The sequence below is a fragment of the Vicugna pacos genome, chromosome 5, assembly GCF_048564905.1.
Source record: "Vicugna pacos chromosome 5, VicPac4, whole genome shotgun sequence".
NCBI classification, from domain to species: domain Eukaryota; kingdom Metazoa; phylum Chordata; class Mammalia; order Artiodactyla; family Camelidae; genus Vicugna; species Vicugna pacos.
Window position 1 is genome coordinate 43562814 of NC_132991.1, and position 22790 is coordinate 43585603.

Consider the following 22790-nt stretch of genomic DNA (forward strand, 5'->3'; position numbering starts at 1 on the left):
TGCTGCTGTCCAGTTTTCCCAACATCATTTGCTGAAGAGACTGTATTTATTCCATTGTATATTCTTGCCTCCTTTGTTGAAGATTAGTTGACCAAAAGTTTGTGGGTTCATTTCTGGGCTCTCTATTCTGTTCCATTGGTCCATATGTCTGTTTTGGTACCAATACCATGCTGTCTTGATGACTGTAGCTCTATAGTATTGTCTGAAGTCTGGGAGAGTTATTCCTCCAGCCTCTTTCTTTTTCTTCAGTAATGCTTTGGCAATTCTAGGTCTTTTGTGGTTCCATATAAATTTTATTATAATTTGTTCTAGTTCTGTGAAATATGTCCTGGGTAATTTGACAGGGATTGCATTAAATCTGTAGATTGCCTTGGGCAGTGTGGCCATTTTAACAGCATTGATTCTTCCAATCCAGGAGCATGGGATATCTTTCCATTTTTTAAAGTCTTCTTTAATTTCCTTCATCAATGGTTTATAGTTTTCTGTGTATAATTCTTTCACCTCCTTGGTTAGATTTATTCCTAGGTATTTTATTACTTTGGGTGCTATTTTAAAGGGGATTGTTTCTTTACTTTCTTTTTCTTTTGATTCATCGTTAGTGTAAAGAAATGCAGCTGATTTTTGAATGTTAATCTTGTAACCTTCTACCTTGCTGAATTCTTCAATCAGCTCTAGTAGTTTTTATGTGGACCTTTTAGGGTTTTCTATATATAGTAACATGTCATAGGCGTATAGTGACACTTTTGCCTCTTCTTTACCAATTTGGATCCCTTTTATTTCTCTCTCTTGCCTGATTGCTGTGGCTAGGACTTCCAGGACTGTGTTGAATAGGAGTGGTGATAGTGGGCAGCCTTGTCTTGTCCCAGATTTTAGTGGGAAGCTTTTGAGTTTTTCACTGTTGAGAACTATGCTGGCTGTAGGTTTGTCATATATAGCTTTTATTATGTTGAGATATGTTCCCTCTATACCCACTTTGGTGAGAGTTTTTTTATCATAAATTGGTGTTGAATTTTATCAAAAGCTTTTTCTGCATCAATTGAGATGATCATGTGGTTTTTGTCCTTTCTCTTGTTGATGTGATGTATTACATTGATTGATTTGTGTATGTTGAACCACCCTTGTGTCCCTGGGATGAACCCCACTTGATCATGATGTATAATCTTTTTTATGTGCTGTTGGATTCTATTTGCTAATATTTTGGTGAGGATTTTTACATCTGTATTCATCAGTAATATTGGCCTATAATTCTCTTTTTTTGTAGTGTCTTTGCTTGGTTTTGGTATCAGGGTGATGGTGGCTTCATAGAATGAGTCTGGGAATATTCCCTTCTTTTCAATCTTCTGTAAGAGTTTGAGAAGGATTGGTATGAGTTCTTCTTTGTATGTTTGGTAGAATTCCCCAGTGAAGCTGTCTGGTCCTGGACTTTTATTTGTAGGGAGGTTTTTTATTGCTAATTCAATTTCATTTCTAGTAATCGGTTTGTTCAAATGGTCAGTTTCTTCTTGGTTCAGTCTTGGTGGACTGTATGTTTCCAGAAACTTGTCTATCTCCTCTAGGTTAGCCATTTTGGTTCCATATGTTTTTCATAATATTCTTGTATGATATTCTATATTTCTATGTTATTTGCTGTAATTTCTCCATTTTTCTTTCTTATTTTGCTTATTTGTGCTCTCTCTTTTTTCTTCTTTGTGAGTGATGTTGATTTTTGAACAGTATTGTTTACTACCCTGACCAGCTCTCTAATTTGCAGCCTAGGTGAAGTAAGTTCTCACATGTCCTGGCCACAGATGTCACACAATCCTTTTTTGGTACCAGGTCAACATTACGCTGTTTCTTATAGTTCCAACTCTCTTACACCACATTGCTACACATTGATCTAGATGCAGCTGCATAGCACTAAGCATTTCTTCCACGGATGCCATGTCAGAATGCTACGGCAAACTAGTGGAGGACCACTAATCTACTCAAACTTCTCGTTTGATGTGTAATACAGGTGAATCACAGAGCCTAGAAGTGACCTAAAGTAAATGGCAACCCTGGGATAAGAATTCAGGTGTCTCAATATCAAGTCTAGTGTTCTTTCATTGCTTCCAGGCTAAAGAGGGAAACTTAAAGAAGCACTTACAATTCCAAGTACTCAGTCATCATGCTACACAATGCGAAGTTAACAGCCACTTGTTTTCTGAAGCCCTGTGTGGCTTCCTCAGTCTTAATTGAAAACACAAGGAAACATAATGCTATGCTTTACGCAGGGAAATCATATAACTGACCCACAATCAATAGATAAGATGTGTTGAGCAGCACTTCTAGGGAGAGATATTTTTAATCTGTCATAATAGTTTATTCTCTCTTCCTTTGGCATTTTATTTAGGGTTCTAGTGTTGGACTGTGGAATGTGAGCTTCCTGTGTTGCAACAACCTGACCCATATGAAATTTTACTCAAGGCTATGGTCTCACTAACTCTTGTAGTAACTAACAGGCATAAGTCTCCTGATGGCTGGAATCCAAGCCAGGCCATTCACCTTTGACCACACAGTTGGATGAGTATCTTAAGTATTTACCTAAAAGCCTCTGGAAAAGCAAAATAGCAAAGCATTTGTCCATGGTCCCACCAATAACTTAGGATACCTTATTAAAGCCTTCCTTCCCATGTTTTCTCCCTCCAAAATTTTTTTGCAAAAGGATAATTTCTACTCAGTTTTCAGAGTTTCTCCTATGACTGCTGTTTCTTAAAAAATAATCAGCCTAAAATAATACTTATGCCAAAGAGGTGTATCTCAGGGTAGCAAATTATGCTCCCCTTCACATGCAAACAGCTCACCTGAGTGGAGTAATATATTTATCTATCCATGAACAAATTGGATCTGGATTAGTTGTCAGAGAGGAGTAGCCACCTGAAGGATTGGTACAGACAGGAAGGTCTGATGGGACTATGGAGAAGGTCTGCCTGGAAGCTTTCAAGGGTGGGCAAGGAAATTGAGAGGACTGGTTGCTGGGGTTGGGGAAAGACACAGCACTCAAGCCATGTTGCAGCTTCAGAAGTGGAAGCAGAGATGTAAGAAGGCATGTTGGGGAACCTGAATACACCCTCTGCCTAAATTAACAGTTTTGTCTAGGACTAGCCCTGATTGGACTAAAAACTACTCTGCTGCATAAGGATGTTGCTCTGAGATTGTAATAAACGATTCTTACTTGTCAGTGACACGTGAGTGCTGGCAGATACGTGTGTGTGAACTTCATTTTTCTCTGAATGGGTTAAGGCTTCTTGGATAGATGTCAGCAGTCTAGGCTCCAGTCCTTTTGGGAACACATGTCATGTCATTTGGCAGCCATGTTATTTCCAAGCAAATTCCCTGTAGGAAACGTGGGGAAGGCAAATAATACCCAGAGCTTTTTTAACTGGCTCTGTCTTTACTAAGAGAGACTGAACTGGCAACTTCCACCAACACAGCAATAAAAGGCAAGCAGAGAGCCTCAGCTCCACTATTGACTGAGTTAGGAAGGGGAAGCCTGTTGCCCCCTTGACACATTTTGATGATTTGGCACAGTTTTTTGCTGGTATGACATCCTGCTTGTGAGTTTTAAAGCTTAAGGAGGAAAGAAGGAGTTGTTTTTTTTCCCTCAGCTCTACAATTTTGAAATCTCCAGGTCACAGATCTTTAAAGCAGTAGTTCCCATATTAAATGAAAAAAAAAATCACCAAAAGCCTTGGTTTGTCTTCCTTCAAGGAGACTGTCTAGAGGTGTTCATTATGCAGAGATTCCTTAAGATGCCGGACAAACGCCAATTAAAAGTTCATATAGAAATGGGGATGAGGTTTCTTTTGGACTTTGAACTTCCCACATTCATGATAAAGACCAGATTCAGAATAGAGAATGAATTTGCTATCTGTGCATATCTCTTTTCATGAAAATAGCCTGATCTATTATTTACTCTTTATTTCTCCCCCCCCCATGAAACTACAGCCCTTTCCATGTATATATAAATTACCCATGTTCTTTTCTTGAGAGACTATGTGGGCTGGGACCTCTTCCGTCTCCCTCCCCTCTGCCCACTTACTGATATTAACACTCAAGGCCGTAGATAAATACCAAGGGAGAAAGTTAAAACTGCATAATAAAATCTAACGTTACACTTTTCTTTTAGCCTGTGTACATGCAACTATGTCATATTTTTTGTCACAATTTTAAGTTACCTCAGTGTATCAAATCTAAAACAAGTCCTTGTTACATAGATTTAGGATAAATAATTATGTAAAGACAAACTTTTTAAAAAATCATGTAAAATACTATAATGTTTTATACAACTACTGAATTTAACTTCTTGCATTTTTACTAGTGGATTTATTCTTACATAGTGGTATTAACTGAAATTAGAATGTTTCATTCACTGCAAAGATTACACCAGCATAGGTCTGTCCCTAGCTGATTCCCTGAATATTACTCACAATACCTGTTGATAAGAAAAGTGGAGTTCATTGCTTACTGCAGTAAGGGGGACCATCACCTCTCAAAGCTTTGTTAGTGTCCTGGAGAAAGAAAGGCAGGGTCAGAATGTGTTGAGAGATCAAGTTTGACTTGAGGCAGTTCTTTCTAAGTGAGAAGGCTTGATTATGCTTGGGTAAGGAGCACACACGAGTCCATGATCAGTGGAAACAGCAAGGTGAGAATTCTGAAACGAAAGATTCATAGAATCACAGGGCTTAAGCTGTCTGTGGACATTTTCCATTGAAGTGTTGATGGGTCATGGGTCTTTCAGGAAGTTCTTGTGATGAACAATCAAACCATTTGCCTGGACAGGAGACTCCTGGAAAAAGCAAGTCATGCTATGGAGACAGAACTAGCACAAGGTTATTTTCATGTAGACAGGAAGGTGTGGTTTTGGTTTCCAGTATCCAAGCTGATTGTAGGATATCTGGTTTTAGTTCTCAGGCCTACTCCGATAACCCAGTCTAGTAACAGAAGAGATGAAGCATTTGATTTTGTGTGTGTGTGTGTGGGGGGAGGGGCTCATTTTTGAGTAGCAATTTGACACATGCCTTTTACTTTTCAGCCTTGCTTTGTAATTGTTTATGAGCTCATTAGCCTTTTCCTTGTGCTATCGAAAATGAAAACAGGAAACTTTCTCAAGCAAATGCCCACCAGCAGTCACCACCAGAACCCTTCAACCGATTCCCTTAAACCCAGAGGGGGCAGCAGAGGGAAGCCAAATTCCAAGCGTGATTATTTAAAACAGCAGCCCATCATTTTGGACAATTCTTAAACAGCAACTGGAGATGAAATCATGGGTGCTGGGTACCTTCCAAGAGCTGAAAATCCTCTGAAGCAGGCAGGAAATTGCCATCTTTTAAAAGTTTCAGCTCTGTCTTCAAACCACTTGTCTCTTTCCCTTTAAGTTGGAAGCAGGGAAATTATGTGGGATCATTGCAAGCTCCATTTTAGATTCTTTCTTAACCCAGTTCCCACATAGGATATAAATTCTATCAGATGCTTCTGACTTTGGTCTTCTCTCTCTCTCTTCACAGTTTGGGAAGCGTAGGAGGGAGCTCTGGGGCAATAAGGCATCCTGAGACAATGAGGCTGTCTAGGGGTGAGGTGCTGAGGATGCTTAACATTCAAAAGAAGTGTGAACACTGTATTTACATTTAAATTAAAATGGAAACTTCTTATAGGTTATGTTTCTGAAAGGTGTGTGTGGCACATCTGCTGAGGTCTATTGTTTATTCATGCTGTAAATCCTTTGAAATGTGTTAAAATGCTTCCCACTCATTATAAAGCTCCTGCCACCCCTGGATTACGACTTTGATGTCACCAATCCTGCTTCAAAGGGTTCTTTCTGGGCTATTAATCACAGTTTAGCCTCTGAAGATATCGCCAGAGAAAACATTTGGACATCTTTGTGCTAGACTTGCTAAAAACTTTGAAATCTTGAGTGTCTTACATATGCACAAACGGCAGCATTTCCTTTCATTGACAACTTTGTATTTGGCTACAGAATCAAATGACATTGTAGGTAAAAATACGAACAGATCTCTTGGTCTGAGAGGCTAGGGTTAAGAGAGGAGATGAAGGGTAGGTGGTGAGGAGGGGAGGAGAGAATCTAAGGAGGTCACTCAGACCCTTCAAAGGCAAAAGTGGTAGGCATCAGAGTGGCCAAGACATAGAAATTCAAAGTGGGGTTTCCTTGTCATTTTTCTCATCTGTCATTTGTTTTTTGACAAACTGGTGCTCACAGTGGCAAATTAGTGAGAGTCCCTGTTCTCTCTGAGACCTTTGTGAACTCTTCACAGCAAATCATCACCATCAATGCTAGTAATATGAAGTGAGCACTTACCTTGTACCAGCCCTGTGCTGACAGTGCTTTTCATGAGTTATTTCACTGAATGCCCATAACAGCTCTGAGAATTAGGTAGTACAGTCTTCATGTTATGGAGAGAGAAACTGAAGCTCTGCGATACTCATTAACTTGTTCGAGGTCAGCCCTTAGGACTTAGAGGCTGCTCCCCACACCTAACACTCTCTCTCTCTCTCTCTCTCTCTCTCTCTCTCTCTCTCCATCAGCTGGTTCACTGCAGATGGCCATGTTCCTCCCTCCCCCAACTCCCACCCCCACCCCATATGGGAGGGACCTGAACCGACAGATCATTGGTGTCTGTTTATCTTAAATCTTAGCAATATTGCCCACCTTCTCTTTCAGGAAAATTCCCAGAATCTATTTTTTCTTCCATGTTTGTCTCTTTCAGTGACTAGTAGTACCTTAATTTGGAGATTTTTTTGGTAAAACACATAACATGAAATCTACCCTCCTAACAAAATTTTAAGTGCACCGTACAATATTGCTTGCTATATGCACACTTTTGTACAGCAGATCTCTAAAACTTTTTCATCTTATATGATTGAAACTTTAGACCCATTGAACAACAGCTTCCCATTTCCCTACCCCTCACCATCCTCCAGCAACTAACTTCTCCTTGCTTTTATGAGTTTGACTGCTTTTGAAACCTCATATAAGAAGAACCAAACAGTATCTGTCCTTCTGTGCCTGCCTCATTTCACTTATCATAATGTCCTCCTGATTCATCCATGTTGTCCCAAATGGCATGATTTCCTTCTTTTTAAGGCTGAATAAATCTTCCATCGTATGTACATGCCACCTTTTCTTTATCCATTCACTCTGTGGTGACTAGTTAGTTGGTTCCACTGATTGGCTATTGCAAATAATGCTGCAATGAGCACAGGAATGCAAATATCTGTTTTTAGTTCTTTTGGATAAATATTCAGAAGTGGGATTACTGGGTCATATGGAAGTTCTATTTTTAATTTTTTGAGTAATCTCCATACTGTTTTCCATAGCAGCTGTACCATTTTACATTCCCGCCAATAGTGTACAAGGGTTGCAATTTCTCCACATCCTCACCAACACTTGTTATTTGTTGTTGTTGTTGTCTATGTGAAGGAGGAAAAATAATTTTCCCTCTACCCTGCTAGGTGATTGACTGAGACACCCTGGTAATAAAAAGACAGAGTAACTGGAGAAAAACAAACAGAAGTTTAATAACACGTTTACCTGTTTACTTCCTGTATACATGGGAGATACACAGGAAAACATGACTAACTCCCCAAAATGGTCCAAGCACCACCTTATATATTATCTCCAGCTAACGAGAAAAGATGCTGGGGAATGAGGAGGCTTGTTATGGGTGATGACTAGGAATAGCACAGTAATCGAGGGCAAGGTGTTTCACAGATTTAAGTTGGTGCCTTCTCCATTGATAAGAGCTTCTAGAGATTTAGAGTCATCCTTCTCTTCCTGGTATCACGAGGGCGACACCTTTACATATAGAGATTGCCCTTGTAAGTGTACATGTTCCTTACAAAAAGGTAATTTCTACTGTTTTCAGGGCATTACCTGTGTCTGCTATTTCTTAAAAACAGCCAGTTTAAAATAATCAATATGCCAGAGGCGTATTTTGCTCCACTTGATTTATAATGGCCACCCTAACAAGTGTGAGATGATACCTCATTGTGGCTTTGATTTGCATTTCCCTGACCACTAGTGATGTTGAGCACCTTTGCATTTACCTGTTGGCCATTTGCATGTCATCTTTGGAGAAATGTCTGTTCGAATTCCCCATATATTGTCTTATTAGCTTCCCCATTTACCTTCCCACAATTTCCTGCCCCTAGAAACTCAAAGTTCTTTTCCTTTGTCTTGTCATTTCTTTACAAATTTATTGTTCTTTTGTTAAGGTGCTACATAAGCCCAAGTTCTAACAACCCCTTTTCTAACCCCTCAGCGAGTTACTTATCGCTGAGTACTTCTGTGTATATGCGTAATGCATGTGTTAATAAACTTCTGATTGTTTTTCTCTTGTACTCTGTCTTCTGACAGTCTGACTTGTAGGGCCTCAGCCAATGAACCTAAGATAGGCAGAGGAAAAAAGACTTTTTTCGTACCCTGTAGTGAAATAGCTTTCCATTTATTTGTGTCTTCTTACATTTCTTTCAAGAATGTTTTATAGTTTTCAGTGTGCAAGTTTTTGCCTTCTTGATTAAGTTTACTCCTAAGTATTTTATTATTTTTGATGCTATTGTAAATGGGATGGTTTTCTTAACATCCTTTTCAGGTTTTCATTGTTAATATATAGAAATGCAGCTGATTTTTTATATGTTGATTTTATATTCTACAACTTGATTGAATCCTTATGTTAGTTCTAACAGTATGTGTGTGCGTGTGTGTGTGTGTGTGTGCGCGTGTGTGATCTTTAGGGTTTTCTACCTATAAGAGAATGTCATCTATGAACAGAGATAATTTTATTTCTTCCTTTATGATTTGGACAACTTTTATTTCTATTTCTTGCCTGATTTCTCTAGCTAGGACTGCCAGTACTATGTCGAATAGAAGTGGTGAGAATGGACATTCTTGCCTTTTTCCTACTCTTAGAGAAAAAACTTTCAATTTTTCACTGTTTAGTGCATGAACTGTGGGCTTTTCATATATGGCATTTTATGTTGTATTAATTTCCTTCTATTCCTAGTTTGTTAAGTGAATTAGAGACTTCCTGTTCTTTCTTACCTGCTTATTAAACTAATATAAATTCAGTTTTTCTGATGAATTGTTTATAACTTATAATTATTTTATTTTACTTATAATTTATATCACTGAAGTTTCAAAATTCATATTTTTCCAAATTTTTCCAGTTTGGAGCAGATCATTTAAAACACTGAAAAATACAAGAACACAAAGGGAAAAATTACTCATGATGCTATTCTTTAACTTTTCCTTTGCCTTAACTTCTTCGTGTTTTTTTGCTCAGGTAACTTGGCCCAGACAAGAGCCAGAATAACAGCAGCCTCAAGATCTTTGCCTCCGCATTTCAGTGTCAGTGCCGGGAGACCAAAGGTGAGTAATAGGTTTTTGCCCAAAATGCTGTGAACCACAGGATGCTCCTGGCCTAGGGATTATCCTAGGTGGGCAACATTAGTTTCCTTTATCTGACCCACTACCTGGGCAATCTGGAAAAGAGATTGAAGGCATTTAGGAATCAAGGGTTAGGAAATCTGAAACAATGTCATGGAATCCTTTGTAATCCTGTGTCAGAGGTAAAAACTTTTTCCTCTATTTTTAAGTTCTGTGTTTGGGGAACAGTGAATTAAACTCAAACTGACAGATAAGCAAGAGAAAAAAATGTATTTTAATTATATACATAAAGGAATTCACCCAAAAAAGTGACTCAAAGGGGCAGTTAGATTTAGATTTTGAGGCTTAATAGGAAATGAAGAGAGGCAGAGGGACATTTCTGAGACAACAAATGACTTTTGGGGAAGATAAATGGTCCTTTAGGAGAATAAATAGAAGATACAGTAGTTTTATGACAATGTCTGTTTAGGCAATTTCTTATCCCAGTGCTGACTTTTTATCTCTGGTGATAGGAGTCAGTCTTCCCTGGTCGCGAAACTCCCCGGGAGAGGATTTAGGACAGTTTCATTCCTTTGGGAGGCTCTGCTTTTAGGCAGTTAAGGGGAGTTCAGAAAAAGCTGCTTCTTGGCAACTGTTGATTCTTACATGTCTTTAGTTCAAAATAATCCTTATGCTCTATGGCATATTCTGGGCCCCTTCTCAGACCTGACTCTCAGAAAGATCACTTAAGATACAGAACAATGACACTTGAAAATAAAGTCCATCTTGGAAGAGATAAAGCACTTTTCCTTGAAGCTATCACCAACCTACAGGAGAGGTAACAAATGGAGTCAGCGGGAGGAAAGAAACCAAACCCTTTCCTATTGTTCCACATTGCTCTCTGAAAAATGAGTGGTGCACTTGTCCGTGCAAAGGGGGTGGTGGCAGTGTTAGTAGATACCCCACTGTAAAATGTTTTTAACTGTTGCATCCTTCCTGCTTGTGTTTACCAAGAATCTCAAGGACTGGCTGCTTAATGTTCATTGTCTATACTGACACCGAGAAACAGTGATCTTGAAGGTGATGGAGTAATAAACAGGTCACATCTCTGAGTGTCCTTAGCTTTTTGTCTACATTGAATATTAAATAATTTGTTTAGTAAAAAATAAGCAGTGCAGCCACATGTAATACTGTTGAATATTAACCCCAAATGGATAAAGATATACATGTCTCTACTTATTCCCTCTGAGAATGAGGGACCTACACATCATAGGGATTCAGAACATCTTTGTTAACAATGATTTTTACACCCACATTGTTATTACAATCCAGTGGAATACTCTACATTTCAACCTTGTGAGTCTGTGGCAAGACATTAGGACTATTTAACATGAGTTATATGGACCCCTAGAAGAGATTTACATAGGAGTTTCAGTGGTTCTGAGAGCCTCTTGATATTACATGTAAAATTTTGTTTGTGTTAAGTGCAGTTGATTTGCATTATTCAAGAAAGTTACATTCTATAAAGTCGTTGTGAACACTCAATAAGCAAATACTGAAGCATTGTTTCTAGGGGTTAGTTCCTGCAAGTCTCTGGTCACAACACTTTTGTCAACTGATTAATACATAATCTTGTTTTATGTGTGTTTCTACTTGGAGACACCTTATTTATTACAGTTAACCAACACGGGGGATAGGGGAACCCATTCTCTGTACAGTCGAAAATCCACATGTAACTCTACAGTGGACTCTCTGTAGCCACAGTTCTGCGCGTGTGGATTCAGCCAACCATGGAGCATGTAGTAGTACTATTTACCATTGAGAAACATCTGCACATAAGTGGATCCATGCATTCGAACCTGTGTTGCTCAAGGGTCAACTGTAGAAACTTCTTACAAATAATTAATTATATGCAGTATTTCTCTACATACCACAGTATTTCAAGTACAGTGTTTGTGTCATTAAACTCAAGGCCAACAGCACTATAACTCATTCCTGGACGAAGCTTATCTAACACATATATGTCTTCCAAGAGGCACACCACAGCCTTCTGGCACCTAGGAACACTAGACAGCACTTCAGCACTAAGGTTAGGGGCTATTTTAAATAGTAAAATCACCGACCAAAAGCACAAAAATGCAAAAATCATGGCACTTAAATAGACCGAAAAGGACACTTGTTTACAGCATGAGAGCTGAAACTGGAAGGCAGAGGGTCACCTTTTTCAACCTCAGCTGGAAACATACACATCAGATGTCTCCAAGTTTTCACCGCTCTGCATGTCTGCAAATGACCCTGAGAGCACTGAGTATTGATTGATTTTGGAGGTTACAAATACATTTCAGCAAGAAGGCAAGTTCACAAACATAGAATCCACAAATAATGAGGATCAATTGTATATATGGTTTATGGAGTCACTGGCTTCCACCAGATTCTAAAAGGGATCATGATGCAAAAAGATGAAAGACTCCTGTATAATATTCTCTGTCAGACCATATTCCCTTCCTTTCCTTGGCTTGATGTTTCTGACTACTGGACTGTGCCAGGACCTGTTCCCCTGCCTTCCACACTCAGTATCAGCACATTGTTATCTCCCTCCCTTCACTGCCTGCGTAAGAAGTGTGCCCTCGAGTGGGTCATGTATATTTACATCATTATAATAAATACATATAGAGGTGAGATGAAAATGACTAGAGATTTATTTTCGCTGGGAAGGAAGATGAGTTGAAAGTTCTAGTTAAGGCAACAACAGCAATAAAAAACCTCTGTCAGTTGCTCTCTGCCTTATCCAAGGTAAAACAGCAGAAGTGGCCTTGCAGGAAATCCCCTCCACGTCAGGCAACTCCCCTACACTGGCTGGCGTCAGCGCCAGCCTTGCTTCCCCGTTCAGGGCTGTGGAGGCTTGGAGGGGAGGAATGCTGTAGGGACTTTTTCCTTAAGAGACGGACGGATCACTTGCTAGTAATAAAAATTCTTTACAAAAGTCTTGTGAAGAAGATGAATATAAACACTTCTGAGGCTCTAGAATGTAAATAGTGGGTACTTACCAAGACCAGAAAAAAAAACTTTCAATTTTTTGTTTATTGCTGAAATCTAGATGGTTTATGAGACATTGGAGTCTGTGTCTTTATCCTAGAGTAAATTTAGTTGACAGATGAGACAAATCTTTTTAATAATGCCATGCTTTCAGACTGATTTTATAAGTCACAACAAGCCACGTAGAAAGGCAGTATCTAATGTTTAAGAAGTAGGTTTTGGAGTCAGACAGAACTGGGTTCTGATCTAGGCATGGCCAGTTACTAGTGCAAGACTTTAGGAAATTTACCTAAAATCTCTGAGCCTCAACTTCCTTATATTTAGAATAGGAGTGATACTAGTGCTTACCTTATAGGGTCATTTTGAGAATTCAGTGACATAATGTAGGCAAAGTGTTTAGTATAGTGATTTCACATTGGAAGCAATAAATGTGTTACTTCTCATGTTTTGATAGCCATCTGAAATTCCGTGTGTGGAGTCCATGTGTATATGGAAACTTGCTCATTTTCTGTGGGCTTGGGGTCTGTACTACAATTTGTAAAGCTTACTCATGACTACTTGGAAGGCCAACCAGCACCTCTTACAAGGAATCAGGCAGGACATTTGGCATGTGGGCAAAAAGCAAGCTTTCTTAGCTCCAATTGGCTTATATTGTTGTATAAATTGGGTTGTAGAAGAAAGGTATACTGGGTTAGACAGACAGTGGTTTTATCCAGAATATGGGTTCTACTGATCATTTTGAAATTGGTTTCATTGGAAGTATTTTCTCTCCCAATAAATAAAAAAGATTTCCTTGCTGTGTTGGATAGGACCTAAGATGTACCTTCTTCCATGGAACAAAACCCTGCATCCTTAATATTGATTACTAAACCGTAATGATACCAAGAACGGTAATGATGGAAGGGGAACTGAGTGACCGCTTTCTTGCCTGTGTGCAAGGCAGTGATTTTTGCTAACGACTTTTACTAATGAGGAAAACAGAGACTTTGAGAAGTTAAATAACAAGTCCAAGTCCACAGAGCTAGTAAGCGGCGGAGTCAGAATTTGAACCCAGTGTTTACAGTTCCACACTCTGTGTTCTGCAGTCCTTATCCCTTGAGCCCAGGAGGCTTTTCTGCCTATCTCTTTTCTTCCTATCTGGGCTAAAAACTTATAGGGTATTATGGAGAGGACTGGTCTTTTTATTGTGAAATCCCCACCTTTGGAAAGAACTATTTGCTGGATGATGACCTTAATAGAATCTACTTTCTGGATTATTTCTAAGAGATTTTTTTTTTCAAATTAAATGAGGCTACCACTAACTAAATTAGCTCAGAAAGACAGCTCTTAGGTTAGACAACAACCTTCTCGTCTCTTTTGATTTTGATTTTTTGGAGTTCTTCAGCATTCATGACAGGCCCAGTGTAGACAGAGGTCTCCAAATTTGAAGGGAGGCACCAAGAGAAGGTGTCTTCTGTTATATCCTTTGTCCAAAATTCCCTCTTTTAGATCTGCCTCATGTGCAGGAGAACCTAGTGACCCTTGACCAACCCAAGACCTTTCCAAATTCCTAAATTAGAAGATATCCCAATACCATATTGTTTATTCTTTAAAATATAGTATCAAATAATTAGATGATGAACTATAGACATGCATTAACATTTCTGAGTTGTATATAACAGAGAACAGGTTTTTACTTACTTCCCAAGAATTACTCTGTATGTGAACACAAGGACAGGATTTAAAGTCCTGTAAGGTAGCTAGACCAAGGAGCCCACCAGCCTTGTAGCTTTTGGATTGCAAATCGATGCTTTATTCTTTATTTTTCCCAATTTGCTGCAGGGAATGGGTACTGATCTTGAAAACAATACATGTACTTTTAAAATTATGTCTTGGCAGAATTAATACACATCAAGGATTTTTCTGATCACTAAACTGTTAAATTCTCAAATGCCAAGTGTCCACTGTCATTCTGAGGATGGGTAACAGGTAAATTCTACTAATAAGAGAAATACAGATGAGCATTTCAGCTGCCCTTTTACAGGGCATTCATTACAGCCTGAGAGGCTGGCACTTGCTGGCTGATTTGAATAAAAAGGGAGGCAAATGAAGGAGGAAATGCAGGGTTCAAAGCAGATGTAGTTCTTCAGGGAGGATCTCTGAATAAAAAGTAGTGGGAAAATTCTCAAAAGGTGTGTGTGTGTGTGTGTGTGTGTGTGTGTGTTTGTGTGTGTAGATCAGGTGGAGGGGAGGGGGAGAAAATAGGAGAAAAAATGTTTTTAAAAACTCAGAATTTTAATTTGGTCGAAGGCAGACCCTAGCCAAGATCTTTCTTTCAGTCCTAATTAACTTTCCCTGAACCTCACCAGCTCTGAACTCTGTCCTCCAAGTGGGGCTCTGATGGGGGAAGAAACTTTCTGTGCAGCATAGGACCTCTGCAGGGGGTGGGCAGGTGTGTTGTGTTTTTCTCTTTTCTGTACAACACAGAGCTTTTATTTCCTTCTTCCTCATTAAAAAAAAAATCCAAAGTCAATCCTACAGGCAATTGTACTCTTGCTTCAGCTGCATTCAAATGAAATGATGGCTTTGGGAATGCATCCAATCTGCAGCCTAGAGACAGAACGCTGCGCTGCTCCCCTGACATCACTTCACTCAGAGATATCCTCAGATTCTTGCTTGCTATTTAGGTTGCTTTTCTAGTTTTTGAAAACTTGGCTCTACATTTATTCCCCTTCTTAAGCAAGCCTGTTTTCTTTATCCACGCCAGTTGAAGCGTTTTCTTCCATTTTGCAGTCTTCTAAATACCTCTCAGGGTAAGCCTCATGACTCACTCACCTCCCCAAGCCCCCATCCCTTCTAGCACCCACTTTACACTTTTGTTGCACAAGGCTGCGTACATCCTCACCCCATGGGGAGGTGGCTGCCTGGACAGCAGTTCACTGAGCAGAACACACGTGCTGACAGCAGCATCTTCCCGTTCAGATGTCCCTGCTTCCTACCCTTGCCACCTGTTCAGAGCAGATGGGAAGCTGCCACGGCGGAGGCTGGTGCTGAAACGCCACACACGCACCCAGCAAACCAAATAGGTCTATGTGTGCAGGAGAGGGGATTTCATTATTGACGTAAAATGACAGAATTCAGGGTGCTTGCAGTTGTTTGCTACAATTATTTTCATTCATAAATTCCTTCCAGCCAGCCCAGGTCTTTGGGGTAGATGATTGGGCACAGGTGGATCCCAGGCTCTGCTATGCAGTGAGCATGTTGGAACTGTGGGAAGAGGAGGGTCTGATGGCAGGAAAGCCAAGGAGCTCACCTAATTCCCTGCAGTTCAGCCTAGGCTTTGGGCCTGTGTCTTTGTAATTACCCAGCCTCGTGGGTTGTTCCCTGTTTTCTTTTAAGAAGTAGTTTGATCTCACGTGACATTACTGGAGAACTTAACAGGGACCTGTTAGAACATGGATAAATATACACATAACACTAATGGGGGCTTGTACTGAGACCATATGGTTCTTCCCAGAGTGTGGTCATTTTCAAGTGAGTAGAGCAGTGCAAATTCTATTTTTCTCTTAGATGTCTTTAAAACTTCCCCCCATGCTGTGTACTGTTGTGTCCTGAGCATCAAGGCTCCTCAGATATTTGGCCAAATAACTTTTCAGATTGCGGGAGATGTCAGAAAATGAATTGTCTGTATCCTCAAATCCCTTCCCTCTGTCTGTGCTTCAGGTAGACACTTTGGAGGTGATACGACATCCAGAGGAAACCACCAACATGAAGGGGCAGACCGTGGCTTCCTACTTCCGGGTATGGAATCTTCTCAATCTCTATTCTGCCTATTTTCAGAAAGGACTTGCCAACCTTTTCCACAAGAGACCCAGATACCATAGAGCCCCTGAAACAAGAGCAAAGCCCAGGAGCTGGTTAAGAAAGGTGGGGGTGTGGGAGAGAAAAACTATAGCAGGGAACCCACCTCTGAATACAGTGATCTTGATCTCAGAAAGACCAGATAAAATCGCCAGTGTCTGCAGAGGGCTCTCTGCCACTGGGGCATAGTTCTGTCCATTGAATGTGCTGATTCTGTTAGCATTTGAGCTGCTTCTTGGCCTTAAATGTACTGGAGTCAGCCACTTTTCAGCATATTTACTGAGAAGTAAAGTAGTTAATAAAATTCCAGAAGGTGGCTTATCAAGTTCATGAAAGAATATGTCTTAGCTTTGACTTCATTTCCCTAGATCCATTTGACCCATTGCAAGACTGTTTGCCTGAGCCCAATTATTTCCCATCTCTGCTACCCCAATTCCTGATATTTCGTCCAGTAAATGACTCCTTCAAGTAAAAACATTATCTCTGGAAAGGCTCTGTCAAATGCACATTAGAAAGGAAAGTTAAGACACAGTTACTTGTACTAATTTGTACAGATTTGTTTATCTTCGAATTATGAAACACTGGGGTTGGGAGCCCCTTAGAGATCATTTATCCCTGGAAACTGAGGTCCAGGCTGCTTCATGATGGAGATGCTGTTAGGCCTAAGATGGAACAACTGAACTCAGGGAGAACAAAATAAGTTTATAAGGTGGGACTGCCATGAAAGGGGCTTGGCATGGATGATCAGTCAAGTGGGTCATGAGCTGGAGTTACCAGGCAGGCTGAAGGGCAGGACCTGAGACCCAGCACCATGGACAGAAGGCTCCACCAAAAGCTGGCAGGTTTAAGAAAGATCTAAAGCCAAGAAGTCTGGCCTAAGCAACTGTGCTTTAGAGGCAGACTAGAACTGGCCTCAAGGATGTGGATTGCAGAGGCCCCGAGGCCTTTGGGTCCAGCAGTCCATCCACGCAGCCATCCCAGCTTCTGCAGCAGCTGGGTTTTCAGCCCATGCATCATCACCCTCATAGTTGGACATCTCTATCACCACTTATTTCTCATCTTGAGACCTACTCTGGTCCTGTCCCATTAGGGGCTTGGCTATATCCTCCTAGTGTCTGTGTGTGTGTGTGTGTGTGTGTGTGTGTGTGTGTGTGTGTGTCACGGGATTTGAAGGCTCTGATTGACTCTGTGAGGTCATCTTCAAGATCTGAGAGTCCTTTTTTCAGTAGAAAAAGCCTGTAGCTTACGATTTTCTGAAATATATCCATGACAACCAGTTGGGTGTCCTCAAAATACTGGTCCCCAGATGCTAAATCTGAGAAAAAAGGGACATTGCCAAGTTAGGTAACACCATTTTGAATCAGCAGGGGGTAGGATTACTGAACAATGGACTGATTTTGTGTGTTCCTTGTAATTGACCCTGAAGGCATGTCCAAAAGAGAAGCCTCCCACAGGGGATGCCCACGAGGAGCAGCCAGAAACCACCCCTCAGCTCTTCTGTGTGTTCTCTCTGCAAGGGCCTCATGCCAACTGCCCTCTGTATGTTAGTTCATCTTCATTATAATCTCCTTTTTTCCCTCCAGTTTTCTTTGCCCTCTATTTTTCTTTTTTCCTCTGCCTTGTTGCCAGTGATATCGGTAAGATTTGCTTAGACTTTCTGGTGTTCTTAGGTTGAAGAGCGACTGACCCCTTCCCTAAAAGCTGGACATTTTAAATTATGGATACAGTTTGGAGCATCACTTTGGAATATAAGAGACAAGCTAGTGCTGGTGATGGAGTTATGAGATAACCTAAGCAACTTCTTAGCTGAGTTTCTGCCAAATGGGAATATTGTTGGCCCTAGGCTGAAGTTTAAAGAATGCTTTTGGGTCCACAGGCAGCTGTAAGTACTTCTCAGAACTTATTATTTCCTTTTGCTAGGTTCTTGTTGGGCCTCAAAAAGTTCCATGATTTGTTTACAAGCCAGCAAACTGTGCTGGAGGCCCAGCAGGCCTGTTTTCATAATTATCCATTACATTTGTGGTAACCTCGTTGTGTGTTTTCTCCCCTCGTAGTATTCTCTGATGGATCTGCTCTCCAAAATGGTGGTCGGGCAGCCCCACTTTGTACGCTGCATCAAACCCAATGATGACCGAGAGGCCCTGAAGTTCTCCCGAGACAGAGTGCTAGCCCAGCTCCGCTCCACAGGGATCCTGGAGACGGTCAGCATCCGCCAGCAGGGGTATTCCCACCGCATTCTCTTTGAAGAGTTTGTGAAAAGGTCAGGCTGGTATCTTGGGAAGTACATTATATTAAATGTAGCTCTGCCAAGGCCATTCTGTCCCCTGAGATTGCTCCTCCTGCCCGTTTGCCTCCAAACTCATAATTGACTCATTACCAACTACCATTTACTTGCTTAAATGTTGTGTTTTTATTGTGCTCCAACTACAGTACAGTGATCTGGGGAGTGGGTGGAGCTCCCTTCTGATCACATTTGAAAAATTAAAATGTCCATAGATATTTAAGTGTATATGTCCTTAGGTTTCAAAATCTGCAGCTTTTTGATTGCTATGATGAAAGTATCCTTCCATAAATGCATCAAGATTCTGGCAAATGTAAATGCACCCAGGCACCCACTCCTCTCCCAGGGTCTGGCACGATATAATATAGCTAACATCTACAGAGCACCTAAAATATCCCAAATATATAATCTCCTCTGGTCCTTGTAAGCTGGGCTTTATTATTATCCCCATTTTACAGATGAGGAAATTGAAGCACAGAAGGAAATTAAGTGATTTGACCAAGGTCCCATGGTAGTAAATGGTAGAGCCAAAATTTTAACCCAGGAAGTCTGACTTCAGCAGCCACACTTGAATCTCCTCAGTCTACGGCATTCAGTAAATGTTTACTGAAATAAATTGCTGTAGAGCTTTTAAGACCCAGAAACTGCCTTTACCTAAGAGTGAAATGCTGCTCTTTTCTGAACAACAGCCATAGGTATGCCTTGCAAATGCAAAGCTTGTGCATATGGTTATAAATGGAATTTTCATGAAACTTTCTGTGACAAAATAAAGAGCAGCAACAACAACAACAACAACAACAACAACAACAACAACAACAAACCATCTCTGAGAGGCACTCCTGTCTGAGGCTATCCGAGAGGAAACCTAAAATTCAGGCTAAAATCTGCTTTACCCCATCAGCCATGTTAAGCTGCTTTTTACCACCATTCTGAAGCATACACCCAAGGTCATTTTTTCTAATTTTTTTCTCAGGGAAAAATGGATCCTAATATGGTTGCTTCATGGGTCTTCCAAATGACACTAAATTCCATGAAGAAGCAGGGGCAAAAAAAGTTCCTTGCAATGAGAGCTCTTAAATTAAAAATAAGAACAAAATGGCTTTTTCAAACAAAGTATCTTTGAGCCTCTTTTTTCCTCTTAAATTTGGAGGTGAAGCAAACAAAAAAAAGATTATTTTAGCTCATGAATGTGACCAGTCAAGTATTTTTAGCCACTAAGTATTGAATACATAAAAATATTTAAGAAAACAGGTCAAATGCTAAACAGATTGGCACTTCTTTGTGCGTAATCAGAAAGCCATTAGGCAAGTATGAACAAGAGTTTCAAAATGTCAGTAAATCTGAGGGTATCAAAGATTTCCGCGCCAGCAAGTTAATTGGTATTTTGATCCTTTTGAGCAACTTAACAACAAAATGGATGAGTTAGCAGTTTTCCCCCTTGATGTTATTCAACAAATAGGTGCGCCTCTTATCTTCCTGTTCAGGAGTGCTGTTTTGTAAACTCTTAGCAGGAAATATGCAGACAAAACAATCAAAGGCAGGGCTTATCGGGTGGAGGTAAATAAAAGATAAAGACTTGTTTAATGTTACTCTTTACCTTTTTGTATTTTCTGGCATTCAGGACTGAAATCCTGATGTGCACACCTGAAAGGCAGTGTTTTGAGGATTATGTTGTCGGGTTCCAAATGGGGAAAGACTTCCTCAAGTCATCAGTCTGCAGACTTGGCCAAACCTAGAGTACTTCCTTGTCCCATCATCCTTGAATTTTCTGGCAAAATGACTTGGAAGTGTCATTTCTTCCCTTTTTTCCATTCATGGTGTCTTCAAGGAAAGGGTTGTTTCTGATACCCTCTCATCAGTGGGGCCATGTGGGTTGGTAGCATTCATCTATTCTCGGGTAGGCATGAGAGAGGCCACCTGACAGCTGAAACCTCCTGGAAATCATTCTGTTAAGACATCACAGAAAATGACTAAGAACACTCGTTGGCTTCATAATCAATGGGCTCTGAAATACAGTCCAACAGAAGGTCTATATTGGGGCAAACACATATGACTGCATGTATTGGGATGTGTTCTGGCAAATGTCTAAAGGATCAGATAGCACACTTGACTTAGTTCAAAGTTGTATGGTTTGTTTATTGAACTATTATAGTAAATAGTATAATTTAACGAGGAGATCGGAGTTCCAGTCTCCTTTTGGACACAGTATTTGGCAGGTAACCTAACATTTCTATAAAAGATGTTTCACCATCTACATGATATGAAGATAGGAATACACAGAGTCCACATCCTAAAGATTTTCAGGGATTGTATGCAGATTCTTGGGCCTTAGTCTCTTGAGTCTTCCAGAAAGGCCCACTCCTCCCAGCTGAGCTCACAGGAGAGAACTGCATCTCCCAGGACCCAATTCATAACAGTTGTTAAATCGGTGTCTGTTGAACAAAGTGAAACTGTTGCCTCTTCTCTTTCATCAGGAACTTCCATTTCTTCTCATTATGGCGTGAAAGCCATGTTCCTCTGGTATCTCCATCTCATTCTCCCTTCTATTCCTCTACTTTCTCTCTTCCAGAAATCTAGGTGTCACCTTTATCTTCTCCCCACTTTCTTCGAACAGTCCATCAAAAGTCCTGCTGACTTCACCTGCTGAAGTTTCTCAACGAGGTCCCACTGGAAATCTCCCTATCCCTTCTCCCAAGGGATAGTAGTAGTAGTAGTAGCAGTAGCAGTAGTAGTAGTAGTAGTAGCAGTAGTAGCAGCAGCAGCAGCAGCAGCAGTAATAATGGCAACAGCTTAATTGAGATATAATTCATATATGATAAAAATCACCCTTTTAAAGTGCACAATTCAATGGTTTTAGTATATTCACAGAGTTGTGCAACCATCACCGCTGTCTAATCTGAGCATCTTTTTATGTGCTTATTGATCATTTCTTTCATCTCCTTTGAAGAAATTTTGATTTTACTCATTAAATTCTTGATTTTTTATGTATTCTGGATACTAGCTCCTTATCAGATATATGATTTGCATATGTGTTTGTGTTCTCCCATTTTGTGGTTTGTCTTTTAAATTTCTTGATGGTACCTTTTCAAGTATGAAAGTTTTTAATTTTGATGAAGCCCAATTTTCCTGTGTTCTCTTTTGTTGGTTATGCTTTTGGTGTCGTATCTAAGAAACTACTGCTTATTCTGAGATAATGAAGCTTTATTCCTATGTTTTCTTCTAAGAGTTTTATAGTTTTAACTCTCATATTTTGGAATAATTTTTATGGATGGTCTGAGATAGGGGTCCAACTTAATTCTTTTGTACATAGATCTCCAACTTTCCCAGCACCATTTGCTGAAAAGACTATTCTTTCCCCTGTTGAATTGTCTTGGCATCCTTGTTAAAAATCAGTTTGACCATAAATCAGCCATAAGTTATGTCTGTATACTCAATTCTATTCCATTGATCTGTGTCTATTCCAAGCCTTTTAAACCTCTTTTGTTCACCCTTTTGACATAACTTCCTAAATGGACTATTCTGTTCTCAAAAGAGCCACCAGAATACAATTTACCGAAAGTTCCTATCTAATCATGTTTCTTCCTTAATTAAAATCCCTAGTTGAAATGACCATCCAGACCTCCACTTAGTGAGCACCAGCCTCTCTGCCTGATACAGGGGAGTCTCCCTGATAAGGACCCTGCCCACCTTTCCAGTCTCTTCTTTCTTGTCTTTCCACCTCTTGGCTTACATGCCAGCCAAAAAATGAACTACTTAGAGTTCTCTAAACACCCATGTCATTCCATGCTTCCGTGCTTTTGCTCATGTTATGCTTATGCTATGTTGCCTGAATCCCCCTTCTCCAAGTTCTCAGTTGGCTGACTTAACCAGGTTAACCCTGCTTATTCCTTAGGACTTTGAACAGGCATTGTCTTCTCTGCAACACCCTCCTTGACTCTCCCAGGCTGAGTTAGAAGTCCTTCTGATGAGCTTCTTTGGTAGCACTTTCTGTACTGAGGTGGAAACTAGCTGCCTGTCTTTTACTTTGACATTAACCACCTCGGAGGCAGGGATATTTTTCAGCCAATTTCCTGTCTGTACTGTCCAGCACAGTGCCTGATACAAAATATATGTTTAATAAATATTTACTGATTGAATCAAACTTGTATTCCTTCTCCTTCATCACTGTCTTCTTTAACCATCTCCTGACTGATTCTTTGGTCCTTGTGGTTTTGAAGTGCATGACAGGCATAT

General features: G+C 40.2%; 1 protein-coding gene across 8 annotated transcripts in view; it reads left to right on the forward strand.

Moving 5' to 3' along the window:
* The window catches only part of MYO3B (myosin IIIB), a 427394-nt gene that overhangs the window by 271537 nt on the left and 133067 nt on the right, over window positions 1–22790 (forward strand). For 7 of the 8 annotated variants that reach the window (XR_012072650.1, XM_072961115.1, XM_072961116.1 and 4 more), the window contains 3 exons: window positions 9318–9403; window positions 16139–16216; window positions 18331–18536. Coding sequence is in view for 7 of the 8 variants with exons in the window: in XM_072961115.1 (XP_072817216.1) it covers window positions 9318–9403; window positions 16139–16216; window positions 18331–18536 (370 nt within the window). In the remaining variant the exon portion in view is untranslated. The remainder of the gene's footprint in view (window positions 1–9317; window positions 9404–16138; window positions 16217–18330; window positions 18537–22790) is intronic. The other variant, XM_072961117.1, reaches the window with a different exon arrangement.